This window comes from Lagenorhynchus albirostris, chromosome 11 (assembly GCF_949774975.1).
Source record: "Lagenorhynchus albirostris chromosome 11, mLagAlb1.1, whole genome shotgun sequence".
Lineage (NCBI taxonomy): Eukaryota > Metazoa > Chordata > Mammalia > Artiodactyla > Delphinidae > Lagenorhynchus > Lagenorhynchus albirostris.
The window spans coordinates 53,843,151-53,861,714 of NC_083105.1; the positions used below are offsets into that span (position 1 = coordinate 53,843,151).

The 18,564-nt window shown below is 35.3% G+C and overlaps 1 protein-coding gene across 9 annotated transcripts in view; it reads right to left on the reverse strand.

Moving 5' to 3' along the window:
- Positions 1-17,141, reverse strand: part of USP15 (ubiquitin specific peptidase 15) — a 126,240-nt gene extending 109,099 nt beyond the window's left edge. For all 9 annotated transcript variants that reach the window (XR_009543420.1, XM_060165672.1, XM_060165671.1 and 6 more), the window contains exon 1: positions 17,003-17,141. Coding sequence is in view for 8 of the 9 variants with exons in the window: in XM_060165672.1 (XP_060021655.1) it covers positions 17,003-17,091 (89 nt within the window). In the remaining variant the exon portion in view is untranslated. The remainder of the gene's footprint in view (positions 1-17,002) is intronic.
- Between the last annotated feature and the right edge of the window lie 1,423 nt (positions 17,142-18,564).

Genomic DNA, 18,564 nt, shown 5'->3' on the forward strand with positions numbered 1-18,564 from the left:
TCATCAGATGACCAGTGACAGAAAAAATAAAATAATGGTTCTCTAGCAAAGAAAGCATAAAAAATTATAAATCTGAAAAACTTTACGAATTGATTTATATTATACCTACTATGCTTTGCCACTGGTTCATAATTATTTTAAATTTTTTTCCAGAAATACCTTCCCCACACTTAACCAGATTCAATCACAAACAAAAGCAAAAGTAGAGATTAACAAGATGTTTAAAGCCCACATGTATAACCAAGTTTTTCAGAAGAACATCATTCTAATATTTCTGTGCTTATAGCACTATACATATAGCACTATAGGAATGAAACACTACAGTTATGTTTGAAGCAAAGGCACCAACATAGCAAAACCCCACAATTCTTAAATAATATTCATCAGCAGTTTAATTCCCTAACTTTTTAAAATTTAATTCCTTAAATCCCTTCATGATTTTAACATGAAGTCTAAAATGCTTAACACTGCCTAATAGGTCTTGCATGATCTGATCTGCTCCTACTTACCTCTCCAGTCTTAACTGGTACCATTTTTCTTTGTGCTGAGATCTAGTTCCTGGACACACTTTTTTCTGCCTCATGGCTCCTTCTGCCTCAAATATTCTCCTACTGCTCTCAACACCTAGTTAACTCTTATCATCTTTCAGACAGTTTAACCATCACTTTCTCAGGGAATCCTTCCAAAAGCTTCTCCCCATTTCCTCTTAGTTTGGAAAAGGAAAAACAAGATGGCAATCTCAGTCTACTAGATCTCAAGACTCTTTATTAACTAACAGGGATTACTTTTAATAATAACAAAATAACTAACATTTGAGCTTTACTCTTGGGCCAGGCACATACTTCTAAGCACTTTAATATACTGGCTCATTTACTCCTTTAACTACCCAATGAGGTAGGCACTATTATAATTTCATAGGCACACAGAAATTAACTTGCCCAAGGTTACAAAGTTAGTGCCAGACCTGTGATTAAGCAAATGTGTTATTAGCATAGGGAGAAGTGGAAAGACCAATGAAAATAGCACAAAGAAACAAGAACCAGGCTCAAATATACGTGGAACTATGTTGCATGCTAAAATCATTACAAACCAGTGTAGAAAGATCTGGCTATACATACGGGAAAAATTAATTAAGAGCTCTATACCTCACATATGTAGTCAGTTCTATTCAAAAAAGCTTCTTACGAAAGCCTGAATGTGTTCAACATGATTGATATACAAGGGAACAGTAACACAAATTCAGTGCATGCTTAAGCACTACTTCACCCATAAGCAGTGCAAGGACTAGGGTGAGGCAAGTGAGATGCCTAGGGACCCTAACAGGGAGTGCGTCCTTAAATTTTACACTCTAGGTGCCTTGCTTGTCTCACCCTCGTCCTAACTGAAACAAACACTAGATATATGTGGAAAATTTCCCAGCTACACTGAGCGGCACAGGTATGCACAAAACATACATTTTAAACATCTACCTACATTCACCATGTGTGTTATGAACCACACTCTCCACATCTGGTGTTACAACTCCTTGGCAGATTTCGGATAACCCTCCTACCATTTCACAATCCCACTTCAAGCAAGTCTCATCTTTTTCAAAATAAAAATACCATATTTACTGCAGTATTAATGTATTTATTAACCATTTAAAATGTGTAAAACCATGCTACCATTTTATTATCTTTTTTAAAAAAAAATGGGTCCCTGAAAAATTTTTTAAAGCTCTGTGCCCCAACCCTATTTTTCCCGTATGCCCTGTGGTTTTTATTGCATGATTTTGCATATAGCACAGTGATTCTTAGGTACACATGCTGCATTACAGCAGAAACTTACAAAAATACATTGTAGTTGGATTAAAAACATAAATGTGAAGGCAAAAATATAATTTTTTAAAAGATAGAGAAAAAAATCCTTATTACTTCAGAATATAGGAAGAGTTAAGACAAAAAACAAAAAATCTTAAAGGTAAAAGCTGATAAAATTGCGAGATTAAAATGAAAAGTTTCTGTTCAACAAAGGCACCAAGTAAAGAAAGATACAGATTGGGAGAGATACTTATACTGCCTATAACCAACAAAGGATTAGAGCATGAAAAACTCCTTTAAATTAATTTTTTAAAAAGAGAATGCAAAAAAAGGGCAAATCACAGAACATCAGAATGGCCTCTACACATATGAGATGTTCAATCTCATTAGCAGTATGAAAAATACCAATTAACACCATACCACATCATTCTCATGAAATTGGTGAAAACACAAGCACATGCACATGTGTCAATAATATTAAGTGTGGAGAAGATGTGTAGTAACTGCAACTCATAAACTACCAACTGGGGTATAAACTAGAATCCTCATTTTGGAGAATTTGGCAATATTTATTAAAGATGAAGATGTGCATACCATAGAATCATGTATTGCCATTGCTAAGTTTTACCCTACAGAAACTCTTGCACATATTTACAAGAATACAACTGAAGAATACATAACGCAGCATAATTTGCAAATGGAAAATTGGAAAAAAAAACCCAAACCAATATTCATCATTCCTACCAAGAAATACTACCCAAAAACTATAATGAAAAATACTACATGTACTAACATGGATAAATCTCAAAACTGCAATGTTGAATTAAAAAATACAAGCTACAAAAGGCTACATGTAATATAACACAAACATATTAAGATAACATAGATATGCACACACAGTACAACTATATAAAAATTTTAAACATGCCACAAATAATATTATTCATAAATCCATGCATATATTAAAAATATAAGCAAAGAGAATAATAAAAATCAATTTCTGGATGGTGGCTCTCTCTGGCAAGGGAGGGAACGGGTTAGGATTAGGGAAACATGTACAGGGAGATTCAACTGTATCTGTAATGTTTTATTTTTTTAAACTAAGAAAGGTGTACACAGGTGTTTTGTTATATTTTTCTTTGTATTCTGAAATATTTACTATGACTAATATGTTTTCTATTTAATATAGTTTATATATATCTTCATATATATACACAAAATGAAATGGAGTCAAATGTACAGACTATGAATAATGCTGCAGTCAACAAAGCTGACAGATTCAGCAAATGAAAATTTCAAGCATAAAAATAGGATAAAAAATATGTACAGCAAAATGTATAAAATGCATAGCTTTAGTTTTATTTTTTAAAGAAATTTATAATTTTCTATTACCTCATATTTATCTTTTACATTTTATATTACCTCTTCCAAATCCAACAGATGAATTTGCATTAGATTTGAACAAAAAGCTTACATAAACTTTGAAGAATTTTCTTTAGAGAAACATGATTTATTTATTTCCAAATTGATCAAATTATGATTCTGATATATAGTAATGTATTCATTTTCAAGAAATATTTCCTTTTGGTAACTAACGCCTAGTAAGTAAGCCAGAAAAGTAAAAAATGACTGGCTGACATCTCATAAGAAAAGAAAAGCACAAAGTACAGAAAGTAGAGATTATTACCCTTGATATCTGGGAAGATAATATAAGCAAATCAATAAAAAAAATCCTAAAACTGACAGAAATACTGATTTTGAGCTGATCAAGCTTTAGTATCAAATATTACATTAAACTATAGACTTGCAACCATCTAAAATTCAAGTAAGTACTAATGTGCAAACATCTTGATAGCCCAAAGTACAGAGTAGTTATTAATCGCTTTACGATAAACAGACTAAGTTTCTTACACAAAGGAGTCTATACCTTATAGATGAAACTAAAGGTGAAATATTTCTGAATAATATTGAGCCACCTGACTGTTCCCATATAAAAAGTTATGAAGCAAATGTACCAAAATATGCTCAAGATCATTTTACTTTTGACTGAGGCCTCTGGCTGTGGCTTAATCACTGTCATTCCCCTGTTTCAGTGGATTACAAGGGATTTTATGACGATGCCTCACACTAGGTCACAACTGATGATTCTCAAACACTAGTACATCAATATGAAAATATTTTGATCATGTTATTATCTGAGTTCAAAAATTACTAAAGAAAATTTCATGGAGATTAAAGATCTATGGTCTTCAATCAATATCTCAAGTCCTTTAAAGATGACCCACAATCCTCCAGCATGTCTCCATTTAGCCTTCTCTATTTCCAATAATTTGCCAGTTTCATTAAGTCTCTAGCCCATTAGGCTGAATAGGCAGCCTTGCTGCTTACTTTTCAAGGAAGTAAAAGCCCCAACTTTCTTACTCTTTTGTTCCACACCTTTATCATACCTGATTCCCTTATATATCGTGGAGGATATAACCCTCCTTAAATCCAAGGCTAATAATTTTTGTTCCTAGTCTTTGGATCTAATTTCCTTCTGCCTCCTTGGAGACTTACGTCATTAACAGCCCCTATTCCCCTTGTTTCTCCCTGTATCTTTTCTCTCTCTTTTTAACTTAGCATATAAGAGGGGCCAACTCTTTTCCCCATTCCCCCCACATAACCTCGCAACTCACATATTCATTTCCTCTTCTATCTACCCCCATTTTTCTGACTTGTCACCGCAGCCAAGCTCTCCTCAACCCTCACCTGCTCTTCAACCTAGCACAACAGATCTTCCTACCTCAATGGGCTCTCAAGAAGGTTCTCACTAAGTTACCAATGGCCACCCTAACAAATCCAAAGGATCCATAATTTTATTACTATATCAATGCTTTTAAAAATAATCTGTGATTCTACCTTTCTGGGTGGGAGGAATATATATATATTATATTATATATTATATCTAATAATAGTATAATATAATTAATATTGTATTAATATGATAACAGTAAATATATATTACATATAATTATATATATGTAATTTAACAGCATTCTCTTCCTCTGCTTAAATGTTAGTATTCCACAGAGCTGCTCTCAAATTTCTTCTTCTCTCACTGTTAATACTCTCAGTGATATTGTAACTCATACCAATGATTCCAAAATTTGCATCCCGAGGCCAGTCCTCAAGTTCTTTTTCACTCATGAACAAAATAAGTATTTTCAAAGTGGGGGCACCTTTTGGTAAATGTTAGATCTTTGCCTATCAGGAACTTAGCAGAAAAGCACACCCAATAGCAATTTGTTTTCATGATTATTTTTGCTTATAAATTTTCTTACCTCCTGAAATGAGACTTAAGTAGATGTGAATTCTAAATTTACTGTAGAAAAAGCACTAGACCAAAGTTCTCTTCCTGACATTACTTGCTGTGAGGTCTTAGAGAAGTTACTCAATGCTAAACCTTTAGATTGTTCATCTTAGAAATTGAAATACATTCATTCAAAAAATATTTATTGGAGGTCTACTACATATATGCTATTCCGTATGCATTAGTTGTTAGCAAAATAGCCAAGAACCCTATGTTCATGGAATTCAGAGTCTAGTGAAGGAAAGTGACAGTAAATAATTAAGACGTAGTAAAATGCTGTAGTAAGTGCTATGACACATAGGGAGCTATGAAAGCATAATAAAGGGGTCCCTATTCAGAATAAAGGAAAGCCTTTTTGAAAAAATAATATTTTAGCATATGGACAGGAGTTATTTCACGAAGAATAAGATAAAAAGCTATCTAGACTGAAGGAAAAGCACGTGCTAGGGCCAGAACAACTTTGGGAGTTAGGTATGCTGGAGGAACTGACTAAATGCAGTTGGAGTTTATGACAAAGGGAGAAGAGATGCTAGGTAAGGTAGGCTGGGGCCAGACTACATAGAGTCTTTAAGGTAACTAAAGATTTTATCCTAAATGCAATGAAAGCCAATGAAAAATATTTAGAAGAGATATGATCTGATTTACATTTCATGATGACCACTGGCAGTATCTCACAGGATTGGTGGGAGGTTCAAATACTCATGAAATGTTTAATAAATCAAAAACTTACATAAAGTTATGGGTACTTCAGTTGTATGGTGCTAAATATTCTAATGGCATCAAGAAAGACAATTTGTACTGTGGTCTGGAAAGAATAATCTTCAATGGCTCCAGAGAAGCGGGGTCAATTTTAGGACCCAAAATAAATCTGAGTCAATTTTAAGACAGTCCTCAAATGCAGAAAAGCTACTGCATTTTAGTAAGAACTAAAAAAGCCAGGTTGTAGGTTTTTTGTTGTTGTTGGGTTGTTTTGGGGGAGATGATAGTGGGGAAAGATAGGAGAGTCTCAAAAGTTGTTTAGTGTTTTTATACACACTAGAAGCAAATTTAAGAAAGATATAAAGGGATCAATAAATGACTTAGAAATAGTCCTAAATACAAAGACATTTAAAAGCAGTACAGGGAAATGGGGAAATCCCAAAAGCTGGATTTAGAAAACCACAGATCTGGTGAATGTATAGTTGTGTGTTGTTTTTTTTTTTTTTGATTAGTACATGTTTATGCTAACAACTTTCAGATAAGCCGTTCCTTCTTAATTGCCTAATACTGACATAAATATGACGTTTATTTTTTTAAAAAAATCCTACCTTTTTCTCCTCAAAGTAGACATAATACTGTCACTCTTTTACAACTAAGAAGATACATAAAAATTTCAGCCTAATCCAATGTAGCACACTTAACCTGAGAACAACATGCGTAACTATTGTGCGTAGAATTAACAGCATAAACAATTTTGGATATTCACTCTATGACTAATCCTCTCATTTAATAAAATACTGTTTAAATTACATGAGTTGCAATAGCATAAACCATTTTTAATACTAAAAGAGATATTAATAGTATCTAGTATTTTATTTATTTTTTTGATGTGGACCATTTTTTTTTTTTTTGGTACACGGGCCTCTCACTGTTGTGGCCTCTCCCGTTGAGGAGCACAGGCTCCGGATGCACAGGCTCAGCGGCCATGTCTCACGGGCCCAGCCGCTCTGCAGCATGTGGGATCTTCCCGGACCAGGGCACGAACCCGTGTTACCTGCATCGGCAGGCGGACTCTCAACCACTGCGCCACCAGGGAAGCCCAGATGTGGACCATTTTTAAAAGTGCTATTGAATTTGTTACAATATTGCTTCTGTTTTATGTTTTGGTTTTTTGGCCACAAGGCATGTGGGATCTTAGCTCCCTGACCAGGGAATGAACTCACATCCCCTGCATTGGAAGGCAAAGTCTTAACCACTGGACTGGCAGGGAAGTCCCGTATGTAGTATTTTAAATCGTTATAAACTAGATATTTCACTGAATTTTTTTAAGTCCCACAAACTAAAACTCATCAGTAAAACATAACCAAAGAAAGCTATGAAGTTCTTTCAAATAAACCATCAAATAAACCAAATAATCATCCCTTTATATCTTAATTTTTAGATCTGAAGCGTTTCCAACCTATTTTCTGCTCTGCACATTAAATTCATCAGTTGGCAAGAACTAATTTTTATGACCTCTTTTTACATCTAAACTAAGAGACAAATAAAGAACTCAGGAAGGAGGCCAAGTAAGATTGTGAAAGTGAAAAGAAAACCCACAGAATCAGAGAAAATTCTGCAAATCATCTATCTGATAAAGAATTTGTATCCAGAATAAAGAACTCTTAAAATTCAATAATAAAGAACCAAATAACCAAATTGGAAAATAGGCAAAGGATCTAGACAGACATTTTCCCAAAGATATACAAAGGGTCAATAAGCATATATGAAAAGATGTGCAACATCATTAGCCACTATGAAAACTGAAATCAAAACCCCAATTAGATACCACTTCACATCCACCAAGATGGCTATAATCAAAAAGACAGGCAACAACAAGCACTTCAAGGATGTGGAGAAACTGGAGCCTTCATACACTGCTGGTGGAAATGGAAAATGGTGCAACTGGTTTGGAAAAGAGTCTATCAGTTCTTAAAAAGCAAACATAGAGACTCGGCAATTCCATTCCTAGGTATACACCCAAGAGAAATGAAAACTTGTGTCTAGAGAAAAACTTGCACACAAATGTTCATAGCAGGATTATTTGTAACAGTCAAAAATTGTGAACAACCCAAATGTCCATCAACCGATGAAGGAATAATTCAATGTGGTATATCTATACAATGGAACATTTTTTGGAAATAAAAAGAAATGAAGTACTGATACACACAACAAAACAGATGAACCTAAAAAACATGTTAAGTGAATGAAGCCAGGCACAAAAATCACACATATTGTATGATTCTATTTACATGAAATATCCAGAAGGCAAAATTATAGAACAAGAAAGATTAGTAGCTGCCAAAAACAGGGAGATTTGGGTAGAAAAGGGGGCAGGGGAGACTGCTAATAGGTATGAGGTTTCTTTTAGGGATGATAAAAATATTCCAAAATTGATTGTGATGATGGTTGCACAACTTTGTGGACATACCCAAATCCAGTGAACTGTACACATCAAGTGGGCAAATTGTATGATATGGGAATTATATCACTATAAAGCTCTTGTATTTAAAAAAAAAATAAAGAAGAGAGTGAAAGGGCCATAGATCTGGATGGAATTATTACGGATGATTTTACAGAGATTGGTTTTGAAGAAACGGAAAGTCAGGGCTTAGTAAAATGTACTGGAAATAATATGAATGATGTGTAAAGTCCTATAAGGTAGGAGCATGTAAAGACTTTGCAGGAAACGGGAAGCACCATCTGTATCAAAGAGCTATATTAGTTAGAAATGAGACTGCTACGACTAGAAGGCTAAACCAGAAAGACCTAGAAAATTCTAGAGGTTCCTCACATGGATAACTAGATGAATATGGTGTTTTACTAATATGACAAAGCTGTCACTTCTTGATTCTAATACTTTCAAGTATTCATCCCTCAAAAAAATGCTTCCATAAATGGCTATGGCTTATCACTCATAGGCAGGCAGTACAGTTTAAAATGCAGGCATTAGAGTTGACTGCCTAAGTCAGAATCTCTGCTCTACCACTGACTGAGTATATTACCACGTGCACTTAACTCTGTACCTCAGTTTCTGAATCTGTAAAATGACAACACTATCACTATCACTTCATACATGCAAAAAGCTCTTAACCTTATAAAAGAGTGGTAATATTTGTAATCATAGCCACAACTACACAGTACATATACTTAGCTACATCTCTCCTGAGAATCAAGTTTCTTCTGCTTGATATCCAAAGTTACAAAAATACATTTTCCATCTATATCAAAGAAAAATTTCTTGATTAAACTGTTAAAATTTGTCAAGCTGTTATATTGCTAAAAAATATAAAGCAACCCAAATTATCAGGTCTCTTTAACCATGATCATTTAACCCTTATCATTCTTTTTTTCTTTCCTCCAGTTTTACTGAGATATAATTGACATACAGCACTATATGAGTTTAAGGTGTACAGCATAATGATTTCACTTATATGCACTATGAAATGATTACCAAAATAAGTTTAGTGAACATCCATTATTTCATATAATACAAAATTAAATAGAAAAAAACTTTTTTCCTTATGATGAGAACTCTAAGGATTTACTCTAACAACTTTCATATATAACATACAGCACTGTTAATTATATTACAATGGAATACTACTCAGCCTTAAAGAATGAAATTTTGCCATTTGCAACAACATGAATGGATGTAGAGAGTATTATGCTAAATGAAATAACTCAGACAGGACAAATATGTATGATTTCACATATATGTGGAATCTAAAAAATGAACAAACATAACAAAACAGAAGAGTCACAGATACAGAGAACAAACAGGTGGTTGCTAGAGGAAAGGAAGTTGGGAGGAGGAGAGAAATAGGTGAATGAGATTAAGAGGTACAAACTTCAAGCTGCAAAATAAATGAGTCACCGGTATGAAATGTACAGTGCCAGAAATACAGTCAATAATTATGTAATATCTTTGCATGGTGATAGATCATAACTAGACTTATTTTGGTGATCATTTTGAAATGTACAGAAATATCGAATTGCTATGTTCTGCAACAGGAAGTAACATAGTGATACAGGATAATTATACTACAAAAACAACCAACCAAACAAACTCATATAAAAAGAGTATGGTTACCAGAGGCAGGAGTGGGGGGAAGAAGAATTGGATGAAGGCAGTCAAAAGGTACAAACTTAACAGTTAGAAAATACATACATACTAGAGACGTAATGTACAACATGATAAATATAATTATCACCCTACCATTCTTAATCTTATTGTTTTTTTACTACAGGAACTTGATGCTTTTTTTAATTTTGTCTCTAATGCTCCCAGGTTTTAACTGGCTCTCTATACTAAGTGAAGTCAGTAAGACAAAGAAAGACAAATATCAGATGATATCACTTACATGTGGAATCTAAAAACACGGATACAAATGAACCTATTTACAAAACAGAAACAGACTCACAGACATAGAAAACAAACTTATGGTTACCAAAGGGGAAAGTGTGTGAGTGTGTATGTGTGTTTTTGGGGGTGGGGTGGGGGGGTAAATTAGGAGAGTTTGTGATTAAAATATACAAAACACTATATATAAAACAGATAACCAACAAGGACCTACTGTATAGCACAGGGAACCATATTCAATATCTTGTAATATCTAAAATGGAAAAGAATCTAAAAAAGAATGGATATATGTATAGGTATAACTGAATCACTCTGCTGTACACCTGAAACTAACACAACATTGTAAATCAACTATATATCAATTTAAAAAAATAACAAAAACTGCCTCTCTGAAACTCAGAATAGCCTGGTCTCAGAGCCACATTGGACTTAACTTGTGAGAGCCTTTAACTTCTTTCACAGAGGAAGTCTTTTCTATGGCTACTTCTGCTAAACCATTTTCCTGAACCACAAGGAATTATCACACTAATATGTGGGTCTTCTCAAAATTAAAAGGAGAGTGGAAGGGACCGTATTCTTAATTCTCCTCCTCATGAAGAGGAAAAAGTAGTCATTACCCTCCTTTTCTTTTTGGAGAGCTATAAAGAAGCCATGCAGAATCTTACCGACAGAAGCAGTATTCTAGGCATAACCAAATATAGGTTAATCCTACAGAGGTTTTCTGCCTTATATTAGAATCCGAGCTGCTTCTTTTTGAGGAGCTATTCTTGATTGTTCCCTCAGATACATCATTTTAATCTGTATCCAAAACTGAGGTCACTTACTACCAATCAGTCTTATTCTAGGTTTCTTTAGTAGTGGCTTCTATGTAAACTGGATGATAAAGTTGAAAGGAACTACATTCCCTTTGTTTTAAAGAATAGATGGTGAAAGAATCTGGAAAAACGACTTCAAAGGAATAAATATAAGATACAGAGTGTGAATTACAGTAGTAACTAAGGAAATGAAAATAAGAGGCACAAACCAGGCTGACATTACGCAGGGAAGGAAAAACTAGTAATCGCTGAAAAATTCTATATGGAGACTAAGAAGAAATAGTTTACTGCCTTATGAAACACGGTTTGAATTACATGTAAGTAGTGACAGCACAAAACATTTTTAATACTAAGGAGATACTGGTAGGATTTAGTATTTTAAATCATTATAAGCCAGGTATTTAAAAAACCAGCTCTGAAATCATCACACACCCGTAAAATGAGGTAAATAAGAGTACTTGCTCTTATTATATGCTGCACATGTATAAAGCATTTAGAATAGTGGCTGGAACAGAGTAAGCACTCAATAAAGGTTCACTAGTGGTGGTATTATCACCTGTGAACCACACGCAAACCAAATGATTCCTCTGAGTTCAGACTTCTCATCTACAAGAAAGGAATATAAATACATACTTTGATCCTTATTTTGAAAATCCAACCAGATAATGTATGCAAACACCTCCACCAGTAGTTCTCAACCTTCCCTTTATCTCCCTGCCAATATGTCTGATGGTGTTTCAATTCACTTTTATAATAATTATGCTTTTTTTGTAAAGTGATTCTCAAAGTGAGGAAAAGAAAAATCACTCTAAACTCATATAATAAAACAAATATATCTAATGACTAACATGGCAAAATTGATTTTATTAGCAGTGATGTTACATGGACTGTCAGTTTTCAGGAAGATGTTAAAGAGCTATCAATATGGTTATGTACCTTCCACTGTCTTAATTCAAATGTGCTTTGACTTTGAAAATTCACAAAAAGTTGGTAAACATAGAACATAAAATATCGAACTTTCACATTTGCATTTTCTGTGTTGGGCTGTTCCTATGGATTCTTAGTTGAAAAAAAGTCTTATGTATTTGTGGTTTATTGTAAACCAAACACTTTTAAAAATATGGGCAAAGTACTAAAACAAAATATCCTACAAGTTCTTCCTATCTGCTTGATATGCTGTTTCTGTAAAACTATATGAAAAGGGGCCATATGGCCTCTAACAAATCACTTATGATTACTGATAAACAATTAAAACCCCAAATCTAAATAATACACGATCCCAGTTTCTTTTGTTTAAATGTACTTTTGCATCAAAATAATATTTATTCTACATATTCAGTAAATAACCTATTAATCTTTAAACATATTTTAATTTCCAAAAGCAAGATGTTAAGATTTTCTACCATATCTAAACTGAACAGTCACAAGAAACAAGTGTGGGATAAAATGGAAGAATTCTGCTGCTAAATATAAAATAGACTCCATTTAAAGAGAAAAGAATGTCCATTTTTTAAAAAAGTGGAACACTTTAAAATGCATCTTTAAAATAAAAGGCAGTGTAGAACAGTAATTTTAAAGCCTGAATTAAAGCCCCAGACTGCTTGGGTTCGAATCTCAGATATATCAATGTGTGAACACCTCTTTGAGCCTATCCGGGTGAATTCCTATTTTGGCAAATGTGAATTAGAGCACATTCACATTCTAGTACCCTAGAATTGTGGTGATGAGTAAATAAGTTAACATATGTAAGTACTTCAACAATACCTAGCACAGTGTTTTTAAATGTAATATGATCGGTCATAGCCTGACAATTTTTTTCTTATTATACTTTCATGCAAGCAAGATTAATAACTGTCACAAAACTATTTTCTAAAAAGAACATCTAGTTAATACCTTGTATGTGCTAATAAAAAAAATGGTATGATTTAGGAAAAAATAAAGCCTGAATGTCACTAAGTAGATAAATGAAAACACTGACTAAAGCTCTGGATCTTCTTGGCCAATTAGGGTACATTAATCTTGGCTTCAGTAACCACTTACAAGTGATTTTAAAACTTATGAAAACAATTAGGAAAAATTGCTTTTCTCGATTTTAAGCAACTAAAATGTGAAAAATACACTTTAATGTCCCTATTTCTGTCCTTATTTTCATCAATTTACCAACACTAAAAAACAGTTTTGCTTTCTGGTTTCATTTCCTGCAAATGATGTAATATATACCCTAGTTCAGTGGTAAACACTTTGGTACAACTAAAGTTAACAGTAACAGTAATGTAAAAACTTCTCAACAAGTACACACTAAACAATTTGGAGTTCATATTGATTAATAGTGTCCATTTACATTATTAACTGATTTTTTGACTTAAGATTATTTTCTGTTAGTGTAAATCTAAGTCGCAAAAACATAAGGGACCATATAAAATAAAGCCTCAAAGACTTCTAGGTAAAAGAGTAGGAATGGAAGGAAAGCTCTGAAATTGAAATTAGTGTCTCTCCTATCTAAAAACCTGACTGATGTGATTCCTTGGCAGTTTATTGAGACAAAAACATCATACATATTTTAAATGACTCTAAATGCAAATTAAAGCTACTCTCCAAAGTTACCTTAAACCTACTAGAGTTATTTTATTAGGGTTTATATAAAAATGACATGCAAAATTTAATTTATAAAGTTAGCTTTGAACATAAAAATTAGTGAAAATGATTGGTAGATGAATAACATTTAATAAAATGGGGAAATAAAGCAGTGATTTTGGTGATTTGTAGTCATCTGTTTATTTACTCATAATAAATCTATTTTAAAAGAAATCTCCAAAGAGAGTATTCCACAACCCACAACATGCCTTTGTACATTTATTCATTTAACTATTATCCCCTTCAATAGGTTCCTCCATCCCTAATATACTTACATGCAATGAACTTTAAACAAATTTTCCTTTTATCTTATCAGGAGAAACTACCATGTATCTGAAAATTAAATTATCTTTCATTCATCCTAAGCTAAACAGTTCTAGTTCCTTTATTCTTCCTCTATAGTTTCTAAATTCTAACAGTCTTGTTCCTGGTTTTCTGAATCTCTCCTTGGAGCTAAACACAGATCAAGAAACAGCATACAAGACCACTGCTTTACTCCATCTAATGCAGATCTGTGTTACTTTTATACCCAACCTTTTTAAGAGGTACAACTCTCTTGCATCAATTTTGACATTACTGTCACTATGAAGTCTAATACCAAACATATCATAAGGTTTGTTTGTCCTCATCTCAGACATGTGTAACTTATTTTCATTTCTAGAAGGTTAGCTTCCAGATAAAATCATTCACCATTTACAAATAAACAGAAATTCATGTAGAAGCAAATTTTTATCCTTGCCCAGGTGTTAGCATTAATTACCAGCGTACTAAGAGGCAGTCCTTATCTGCAAAGTGCTCACAACCTAATTAATGAACTTTATTCATCTGCACACATTTCATTGTAACATCAAACATTAGTATTAAAATTTCAAGAATAAACTCATGGTAAACCTACCATTTTTTCTCAATAGTCCTTATCAGTCTTTCCAAGATAGTTATATACATATACCAAGACAATGTTCCATTTGCATATGGCCCATTTCAGCTATAAAATAACAAACAGGATTTGCCCAAATACCCATAAATGACTAATCCAACGATTTTTTAAGACCTTAAAAAGAGAGATAACTTTTTAACAAGTTTTAATGAGTTCCAAAAACATGAGCCCAAGTTACAACTAAATTATTAAATATCTTTACTAATTCTGTACTCATGAATACATTATCAAATTTGTACTTATGAAATTATTCTCCTTAAAACTCTGAATCAAACTTTTGTTAATTCCTTTTTTGACAGGTTTCACCTGCTAATTCCAAGAAAACTGGCTCGCATATAAACCAAACTATATAGTTTCTGCAGTATCCCAGTACCATCTTTTTCCTGCATTTTTTTCTTTAAATAAGAGGGGAAATCAATTGTGAGGATAAAAATTTGCACATTCTGCTGTTACCTAAATATCTGGGCCTCAGTTTCCTTTTCTTTAAAATGGAAGCACTGAAATGACTCATTTATAGACTTCCTGTACTCTTTTAAATAGATCTTTTAAAATGATTTACAGTAACTCTGTCAAAAAATAAAAATGCTAAACTTTAACATTTAGTGCTCAAAATACTCATATTGCTCCCATCATCCTGTAGTATCAACACCACCAATTATTACTCAGTATATCAAAACCACAACAACATTAAAGAGAATACCCATATAAATAATATCTATATATTAAATTATAGATTTCTATTTTGTGGAAATCCACATTTATCTTTTTATGAGGTGGTAATAGGCAAGGTAAATTAAGAATTTTAAAGTGTTCTTTAACAAACAATAAGAATCAAGGATTCATTTCATCTTTAACAATCCACAGGCCAAGGTAAACATAAATGTCCTAGGAAGTGTCTTATTTCCCCACAGTAATAAACATCTTAGGAACACTGCCATATGAACAATAATTATTAAATATTTTTTGCTGTAATGCAGCAAGTATATGTTTACATCCTCAGGGGTTTTTATCACATAAACATAGTATGCAGCCTAACAAAGTAGGAAAAAAGTACCAAGACTTAGATCAAAGTACTTAAATTCAAGTCCCAAGTCTGCCATCTACTAGTTTACTTGAAAATGATTCTAATACCACAGCATTGTACCAGAAATGGCGGTGATAAGAAGGTAACTAAAATTTAATGTTATCTCATAAATAATCTTTTAGAATATTTCACTGACTCAGGATAAACCCCTATAATGAAATTATTCTGTCCATTTCATAGATGAAGGTACTGAGGTGCAATGATTTAAAGTAACTTTTCTCAAAGTCATACTGCAAACTAAGTGGTGAAAAGGTCTAATTTGGGTCTAAATCTTATGTTCCTTCCACTAAGCCATATCGAGTAAATGAAAAAACACTCTGTAAATTATATACCACTGTATGGTGATGATAAGAAATGAAAATAACTTTTATTATAATAAAGAAGCGCATTATACTTCCTAATAAAACAGAGCACTTTATGTTACATATTCACATACTGAAGTTATTCTGAATACCACTTGATATGGCCCACAAATATTAAAATCTCCAAATACTTCCTTCAGTATTTTAAGTATATCCTTTCGTATTTTATAAGTTTGAACGTTAACAAGTGACTTAAGCCTCAAGTGGACTTATCTACTTTTTGCAGGCCTGCGTTATCCTTCAAACAGGAGGGAAGAGCTGCACTTCTAAGAGAAACCCTACCGGCGTCTATCAAGCCTCCAAGGCACAAGACCACGTGGTACCACTCAGAAGCCTAAGGTTCCGTACTCCCCTCCCTCCTTTTGACAAGGAACTAGGAACTAAGGTTCCTTTCTCTTAAGTGGCGCCCTGACACATGCCACCTGTGTAGTACAAACCGCAAACATCCTGCAGCCGGCCTCCCGGAAGAATATGAGAATCAGAATAGGGAACTTGGAGGCCGACAATGCCGGGAAAAGAAATGACTAAAGAAGTAGAGGGTGAGATCCTGATCAGCTGCGGGACCAGGACCTGTCAAACATTAAGAGACTCACACCAACGAGTGTAACCTATCGTTCGGGAAGGCCTGGGGTGGGAGCGGCACTACCAGAGGAAGAAGGACGAAGAGAACTGCACGAGCCGCCGGCGCCGCCGCCGCTCCCCGCAAGCCTCTTAGCATGCCCCAACGAGCCACGAACCCTGTCCCTCACTTCGGGTCCAATCTTTGCTCCAACCTTTCGGGAGCGGCCAAAATCCTGCTGCCCGAGGCGGCCGCCGCCGGACCTGCCCGCACCTGTCACCACCGAGACACCAGACCGCAGTTCTCGCCCAGTTCTCCACCACCCTCGAGCAACCACAGCCACCTCAACCCCTTTCCCTCACCAGGTGTCCCCTTTCCGGAGCGGGGTTTTGAGCAGCGTCGCGATGTCAGACCGCTGGATGTCCAAATCCGCCGCTCCGCCTTCCGCCATCTTCTTCCACTAGCGGTAGCGGAGGCGGCAGCGACGGACGGCGGCACGCCCCAGAGCATTGTGGGAATGGCGTCCCGCGGCCCCTCCCAGTCGGCAGGTCGAAACCAAAAGAGACGTAAGGTTGGGGGGGTGCGCCTCCGGAGAAGCGTTGGGCCCGGGCGGAGTGAGTGCGCCGCGGTGGTCTGCTGCCCCCCATCGGCTCCCGCCCGTCCAGCAGCTCGCCTCGGCCTCCTCCGGCTCGCGACCGCCTGGTTTTAACTCTTGTATGTGGGGCCTCGGTCCTCTCGCGCTTCAGTGGTGCCACCACCCCGTCCGTCCTCGACTTCTGCCTTCCCCTCCCTCTTTCCCACAGACGCCTGAAAACCCTTATTTGCGCATTCACTCACGCTTGAGGGTGGGGCGGGGGGCGTGGGGACGGCTAAAATATGGCAGAAAATTTTTAACAGGTCCGTGACTCGAGTCTTTTCGTTGCGAGTCGCGGAACCTAAACTCGGTGAATATTGGGCCAAACAGAGAACAATACGAAACCGAACGCTTAGCCGCAGTGATCTGCCTGGGCTCTTTCTTGCGCTTCTACTCCTGCTGTAGGTGGAGACCTTTTACAGGTTCTTTGTGACGCCTCCCCAGGCACACCCAGATAGCTAAGCTGCAGTGAAAAACATGTTCCAGTTCCTCGGTGAACAGTGTAAAATATGTATCGAATAATGCCAGGTACTAAAGGGGAAAAAACGGGCGAGAAACCCATTCTTCTAGATGTTAGGAAGTAACATTTTCTTAGGCGCACCTTCGCATGGTGTGTGCACCTGAAAGTAGATAATACCAGCTATTATTTGAAGCTAGTTGTGTTATAAATGGGAAAATCGAGTTTCTCAAAAGTCAAATGCCAACGTCACACAGTAAGTGGAGAGGCAATCCAGCTTCCAAAGCCCACTGGCTATCTATACACTATAGTACACTAATTACCACTCCGTATGAAAGCCTAAATTAAAATGTAAACTGAGCTGCACTAGAGTCATAAAACAACCCCCCCAAAACCTTTGTACAACTAGCGGCTAGCACAATGCTGCCTAACATATAAGAACCACCCAAATATGTGTTTCATAAATGAATTGTGGCAAAACTGCTTAAGTAATTCCAAGCATGAAGATGTCTGGAGATTTGACTTTAAGATAACACGTGATGTGAAAAGACTAAACGATGGATAAGAATTCCTGCATGATCTCTCTTGTTTACTCATTTTCAACCTCTACCCTAACTCATTTGGTGAGTGCAGTAACTGGGTGTAATATGCTACTAAGAAGTGCTAAATCCTTCCAAGGGTAGTGTATATTGGCATTGTAATTTGTGTGTATCAGCGTTATTACTGCTTATTTTCTTTGAAATAATACTATTTTGTATTATCGTATCATCCTTGATTTGAAATTCTGGAAACAGCTTCCAATTACTGCTATTTCTTATACATTTGACTCTTGA